The sequence below is a fragment of the Sturnira hondurensis genome, unplaced genomic scaffold (assembly GCF_014824575.4).
Source record: "Sturnira hondurensis isolate 20B ecotype Veracruz unplaced genomic scaffold, ASM1482457v3 Scaffold0006413, whole genome shotgun sequence".
NCBI classification, from domain to species: Eukaryota; Metazoa; Chordata; class Mammalia; order Chiroptera; family Phyllostomidae; genus Sturnira; species Sturnira hondurensis.
The window spans coordinates 14,332,069-14,339,012 of record NW_028079044.1 but is presented as its reverse complement, the minus strand read 5'-3'; the positions used below and the strand labels follow the sequence as shown (position 1 = coordinate 14,339,012).

The following is a 6,944-nucleotide window of genomic DNA, read 5'->3' as shown; positions in this document are numbered from 1 at the left end:
TTTCACACCCCCGCCTTTTGTTCGCTGGGCTACCTCCGAGGCCCTCCCACGACCAGTTACCTACCAGCATTCTCACCCTCCTTCAGGGCGGCTCCAATCCCCTTCCTCTTCTGCTTAGCCCATGTTTCAGAGCAGTTACCCACGGCCCCAAAGCAGTGGTTATCAACTGGTGCGCCACAAGAATTTTTAAAACATGCAATATCTTCCTATTTAGTTTGGGGCACTGGTCTCATTTTCCTTAGATTGTCAGATAAAAATGACAACAGCCAACTGGTGTGAATAAATCAAAATTATACCTATTTTTTGTTAGATAGGCAAAATTATTTTCTTGGTATGCTGCAGAATTTTAGTAATTAGTTTATGTGTGCCATGGGATAAAAAAGGTTGAAAATCGCTGCCCTAAAGTTTTCTTTACAGGCCTGTTACTCCACCTGAGAGAACCCACAGAGTGCAGGAACCACTGCCTCAGAGAGTGCATGGTATTTTAAACGCAGGTTAAAGGAATGGGCATTCAATCTGAAAAATAATGAGCCTGACATTGCTTTTCACATGCCAGAAATCCATTTATGAAGAACTGCTCATTCTATTTTGAGAAATTAGGTTGAATTATGGTGCGTAAGAGAAGGGGGGAAAGCCCTCTGTGTACTTTCATTTTTAAAGGAGCACAAATGTGTGACATACAGTTAAAAGAATAAGTTTTTAGATTTTCTCATCTTTGGACAGAAGTGAGGCTTCTAGAAACAGTTCTAGAATTAGAAAATGACTAAACTGGTCGTGCTAGCTTTTCGCCCCAAATTCGAACGTCCTTAAGCCTCTTAGAGTTGCGGGAAAGGGAACAAGCTCCTCTAAATGAAACTGCACTTGCACAGAGGCGGCGGCCCGCGGGCGCGGGCGGGGGGGGGGGGCGGGGAGCGGGGCGAGAGCAAGCAACCACACGCTGAAGACCCTTTGCATAACCTACTCTTAAACCGACTGAGGCTTGTAGAGATACACTGAAACTCCAGAGGCAAACCCTAAGCGGTTACATTTTCTTGACAAGGTTTCCCAGCTCTGTCAATCATTTCCTGCTTTCTCTACCTCTGCAGCGAGTGCACAACACACAAGCTCGGGTGGACCGCTGCCTTGACACTGAGCCTCTTTCCTACCTGAAGTGGAGCACCTCAGGAAGCCGCGAGGTTGGCGTTTCATTCATAATAAATGAATTCAAGGGAGGCAGGGACAAGAGCCTTTCATATCTGCTATTTAAAATCCCAGCATTGCAGCTGAAAGGGAAAATGACCTGGGAGTGAACTGCATCGGGGCTGAAGTATTGCACGATAACGGTACGAGCGAGCGCGTCGGCAGCCCGCCCGCCGGCTATTTATACCAAGCAGATTATGCAATCTGGCTCCAGCCATTCATGCCCGGACTGGAACAACGCGCGCCGGGTGGGGGAGGGCACCATTCCCGGGTGCCGGGTCAGTTTCTAAGTTTGCATCATCCCTTTCATTACGAGAGAGCTTGGATTTCTGTTCGTGCCAGCGGGTCTTGGGGGAGACAGCTGGGCTACAAACTCACTTGGCACACATTGGCACACACGACTGATTATTTAAACATAATAATAAAGGCAGCCGAGCGCCCGAGGCGCGGCCCAGCAGCGTGCAGGGCAGGGCTCCCGGCAGACCGGAAGGAACTGATAAACTGAGCGCTAATGACACCTTCTCCCTCCCCCATCGGAAGTGTCCTCCAAGCGCCGGTCATTGAGAAATACCGAAGGGGCAGAATGGGGGTGAGGTGAGGACAGGCCCCAGCGCAGCTGCGCGCGCCTCGCCTGCCGCGTCGGTGGGGGTGGGGGAAGGGGGTCTGCGGACTCAGCCGCACATACCTTAGGGTACAGTAGAGTCCTCTCCAAGTCACCCCTCTCCCCAAGAGCGCCCCTGGTGGGGGAGGGGTAACGGTGAGTGATTGGTCGAATCCTACCCTGCGACCCCCTCCCCCGGGGGAGACCTACACTTCCAGCCCTATGGGACCCCGACGGGCTAGAAGTGAGAGAACGAAGGGCACGAAAGAGAGAGCAGATTGCCAAGAAGAATAAAATGTCCTCTTCTCCCGGGACCCATGCCGGCCGCGAGGAGGCGGGGGCCGAGACTGCCTTCGGAGTAAAACAAGACCTGCGGGTCTACTGAGCATGCCCGTCCGGGGGCCACTGAGGGTCGCTCCGATTCCGCGCTCCGGGTTTTCCCGGAGGCTGTAGAGGGCGGGGGCGGGGGCGGGGGCGGGGGGGGGGCCCGGGTCGGGGGTGCTGCCCCGCCCGGGACTCTGGATTGAGAGGCTGGTGGAAGCGGGGGTGGGGGGGGGTGTCTTGCTGGGGCCTCCGCTAGGTTTGCGTGAGGTTGTGAGTAGATCGACATTACTTCTGAAGCTGTACGATCGCACTGTGAGTCGACACCCTTGATTGATCCTGTTCAGAGCTGCTTTGCCCCGTTTTGCAGGTTGTAGGGGGAGACAGGGATGTAGGTGTTTAGCTCTTTCCGTAATGGCATTAAATTAAAGCCCGAAACCCAGGATAGCCCCGATTCTGGTAACAATCTAGTAGACTTTAATAACACCATCATATTCAGATCAGCAAACGTATCTGAGTTATTCTCTCAATGTGTCATTTATTTATGAACTGCCAGGAGCACAGTTAGTAACTGACGGGGAGGATCAATAGGTGACCTACTAGGAACTTCCATCAAAAGATAACTACCGTTACCTTTTGGGTAATGAGCAAGGCAGAAGAAAAGTGGGACGTTTTCTTGAGAGGAATGTGAAGTACTGGGAGTGGAGCAGGGAGCATTTAGTAATCCAGTTGCCTAGAAAGAAGAAAGGGTTGCCATTAATTTTCTTTTTTTTTTTTAAAGATATTTCTCTCTTTTTAAAAAATATTTTATTTATTTATTTTTAGAGAGGGGAAGAAGGAGAGAAACATCAATGTGTGGTTGCCTCTGGTGCGTCCCCCACGCCTTCTGCAACCCAGGCGTGTGTCCTAGACCGGGAATGAACCAGCAACCCTTTGTTTGGCAGGCTGGCACTCAGTCCACTGGGCCACACCAGCCAGAGTAAAATGTTTTATTTGCAGTGTGCTTAACACAGTACCCTCACCTTATAGCCATTTAGTCTTCCCAGCAACCCTATTTGTGAGTATCCTGATGCTGAGGCTCAGAGAACCTAAAATTCTACTGGAGTCTGGCACAAGGGCAGGGCATCCAAATGGGGACCTGGTGAATTCTGGACCTTGAATATTTTTCTTAGCTTCTCTGGCTGCCTGGTGCAAGGGCAAGGGCCAGTCATTCACTGCCATTAGCAGGGAGCTGGATGAAAAAGTAGTGATGACACCAGTTCTGCTTGCCTACCTACAGAAGTCTATAATCACCTCAACTGGCACCTTGCCGTTTGGGCTCTCTGAAACTTGATGATGGGGCTAAAGAGGTGCCCACTGAGTGAGGTGATTCTGGTATGGGCAAATGTTTGTGCTTCCAGAAGTCCGGAATGACTGAGTGGGATCTCTTTCAGCACCTCTAGGAGAAAAGCAACAATAGCCAAATGTGAGAGCTTGGCAGACATCTTAGCTTTATGGAAAGCTAAGCTAAGATCAAGCTACATCTTAGCTTTGTGGCTTAATCTACTGAGCCACACCAGCCAGGGCTTTATGGAGATTTAGAGACCAACAAGATCTTGCTCTGTTCAGTGCTCTCTCAATGGCCTCACAAACTGAGAAAGACAACTTTGGCCTTGTTATCCCTGTTATAAAGAAACTGAAAAATTGCTAAAAGCTTCACTCAGGGTCTCTAGGCTGCTAGGAAAACACCAGAACCCAGGCGTCGCTTCCATCTAGTGCTCTTTTCATCACCGTGTACCAGCACTCATTATCAAAGGTGGGTCAGGCTCTGGCTGGTGTGGCTCAGTGGATCAGTGCAAGCCTGTGAACCAAAGGGTCTCTGGTTCAAGGGTCGCTGGTTCAATTCCCAGTCAGGGCACATGCCTGGGTTGTGGGCCAGGTTCCCAATGGGGGAATGTGAGAGGCAACCACACATTGATGTTTCTTTCCCTCTCTTTCTCCTTCTCTTCCTCTCTCTCTAAATAATTTTTTTTTAAAAAAAGGTGGGTCAGGCCTAAACCATAGCCACAAAGTTCATGGTTGTGATCAGCATGAAGCTAGGGTAAACCACTAGTTTCTCCTTGACTCAAGATGAAACTCCTATTCTCTTTGGAGTGTTGGTGGCCTTCCAAATGTATGTGTGTGTATAGATAAACCCTTTAGGTGTACCGCATTTGAGGTGTGTTTAATCTACTTTTGATTTATCCAGTGATTGCTATTTAGTTAAAATATCTGTGTAGTCTCTTAACACACTCAAGAGGACAAAAATCTACTGTGTTTGGAGAGAGAGGGAAGGGGCAGGGACCATATCTCTTGTTCCCTAGCAAGACCCCAGAAGTAAAAACCTAACAGTCATGTAATTTGTGGGACTCACTGCAAAGTAAAAATGTGGAGCCCCTTGTTTGTCTAAACACTGTAAAGAATTTCAAGACTGCAACAGCAGAGCATCAAAACAAGCGAAGATCCCTGTGCAACTGTGCAGGATGCGTACCCAGGAAGCGAGCCCTGCCCATTGCTCAAACAGTGCTGCTTCGGAGATTGTGGGCCCACCTAGGCCATGGTGCCAGGCCAAGGCAGGGAAAATAATTTAAAGACAGAGGGTAGGGAGAGAGGGACTCGCAGAGCTCTCCATTTCTCTGTGCGAAAGCTTACTGGGCTGGCAACCTCTACCCGAGAAACTATGGTCTGCAAGGGCTGGGGACTGGGCCATTCTCCACCTACATGAGAGAGATTTACTGAATTATCTTTAAAAATATATTTGGGCTTACCTTTTAGCCCGAGAAAGCCTATCATTTTCACTGAAATGCAAACGTTTCTGGGCTGCGTTGGACTTAATCTTTTATTTTCTTTATGTACAAATGATTCCTTAAAAATGTTTGTCCCCTACCGAGACAAAAAAAAAGATCCTAAGATTCACATGAAACCGAAAAGCTTCTGCCATTAGGAACCTTGGCAAGGCACCTGTGCCGCTCTCACCCTCCCACCTCACGGTGCGAGGGTAGTTGGTCCTCTGAGCCCGAATCCCCCAACCGGCTCTAATCGGAGTTCTGCATTTCCACTCTTCCTCCTCCTCCCACTCCCCAGATTTTTAATCCAGGGGTTTGGTAGAAGGGAGGGAACTAAACGGGAGCCAGATGTGTGCGAGTCCCCCACTCCCGCCTCCTTCCTTCGCTCCGGCATCTTAAAACCCGGAGCTCTGACGAGAGAGGATCTGGAGCCACACAGACGCGGCGCAAACAACTCCGGTCCGCCGCTCCCCCGGGAGTGGAAGCCAGGAGGGAGGGGGATAGGAAGCCGGGCATGCTCAGTAGACGCGACAAAGTTTTTTTCTCTCTCCCTCCTCTCCCTCTCTCTCCCTTTTTTTTTCGGTCGCAAGTAGGAAGCTTTTTGCACTCCACCACCTCTGGCCGCTGGGAAGACGTCATCGCTTCCGCCCTACTTCCTCCTCCTGTTGGCGGCGGTGAGAATCCAATATGGAGTAAATCGGTAGAGTCAAGAGATGGGGCTCGGACGGGGCGCCCTGCACCGCCTCTCAGGCGCACCTCCCCCGGCCTCCGACCGCTCCCTGGAACTGTGATTGGCCCGGCCCCCGGGGGCGACCCCGGACCAAGCCCCAACCCGCGACTGGCCCTCTTTTAGCAGTCCCTGCAGCTCCACGGCGCGCTTGTTTTTCTCCTCGTCTCCCTCACTGCCGTCCCCTGTCCAAACCTCTACCCCTCTGCCTGCTCCCGAGCCCCAGGAGCCCCCGTTCGCCTCGCCCCTCGGCGCTGCGGCGCTGCTTAACCCCTGGAGCTTGCCTTTGCACCCTTTCCCCCAAACCACCCCGCGCCTCGGTTGTCCTGCTTCCCTTTCTGCCTTGTGCGGCGCCCCCTTCCCCAACCAAATCAGGCGATCTCCGGAGATGTGAAGAAGGGGGGTGAGCGGACAGGAAGATGAAGGGAGCAAAGCTGCCCGCCGCGGGACAGGCATCTAGGTGAACAGGAAAATGACCGAAGAAACACACCCGGACGAGTAAGTTTGGCCGCGGGGTGGGACGCGTGTGCCCCGCGGGGGCAGCCTGGGGGTCGGAACTGAGGACGCCGGCAGGGACGCTTCTTGGGTGGACTTGGCGTGGGGTGCAAAGTCTCGCTGGCCTGTGGGGTTTGGGACGCGAAATTTCCTTCCTTCTTGAAGTGAGGAGGGGGCAAAAAACTGCTGCAGGCCGGCGGAGGTGTGCCTGGGGTCGGCGGGTTGGTGGCTACTGCGGGGGCCAAGGGCGCACTGGTGACCTCGGGGAGGTCCCCGCTCCCTCTCCGGAGAGTTCAAACATCCACCACCACCCCGAAATCCTCGGCACCCTAAGCGGAAGACCTGTCACCCCTGCTTCTGACTCCTGGGGTAGGTGGGTTTTTACATGATGACTTTGTGACTCTTCCCGCCCCGCTGCTCGCCCTGCGGTCCTCCTGCCTGGAGCCCTCTCGGGCCCAGGCTCCGCCATTTCGTTTTCTTGAATCGCTCTCATTTGCATACCACATTTTCATTCATAAAAAACACGGCCTTGAGCAAGGGGAGCACTAGGCGCGAGCTCTGCGGGGGTCTGCGTGCGCCGGGGTCCCCGCTCGGGCCGGCATGCTGGAGCCGCCCTCGGGGTCCCGCTGCGCGTGCTAGTGTGTGTGCACGCGCTTGTGGGCCGGAGACTGGCGCCCCGCAGGGTCTGGGTAGCTGGGTTGGGGGGGCGGGGAGCGGATCCGAGGCGTGTGCAGCTGGGGGTGGAGATCGTGCGGGGCAGTGTGTTGCTGGTGTGTGTATGTGTGTGCACGCGCTTGTGTACAGGCGTGCGGGGCAG

The 6,944-nt window shown here is 53.0% G+C and overlaps 1 protein-coding gene across 2 annotated transcripts in view; it reads left to right on the top strand.

Moving 5' to 3' along the window:
* Window positions 1-1,918: 1,918 nt before the first annotated feature.
* Window positions 1,919-6,944, top strand: part of SPRED2 (sprouty related EVH1 domain containing 2) — a 115,600-nt gene continuing 110,574 nt past the window's right edge. Inside the window, exons 1-2 of one of the 2 annotated variants that reach the window (XM_037048059.1) lie at window positions 1,919-1,936; window positions 5,499-6,130. In XM_037048059.1, coding sequence (XP_036903954.1) covers window positions 6,105-6,130 — 26 coding nt within the window. In that variant the 5' untranslated portion in view covers window positions 1,919-1,936; window positions 5,499-6,104. Of the gene's footprint in view, window positions 1,937-5,326; window positions 6,131-6,944 lie in introns of those variants that run through there. The other variant, XM_037048057.1, reaches the window with a different exon arrangement.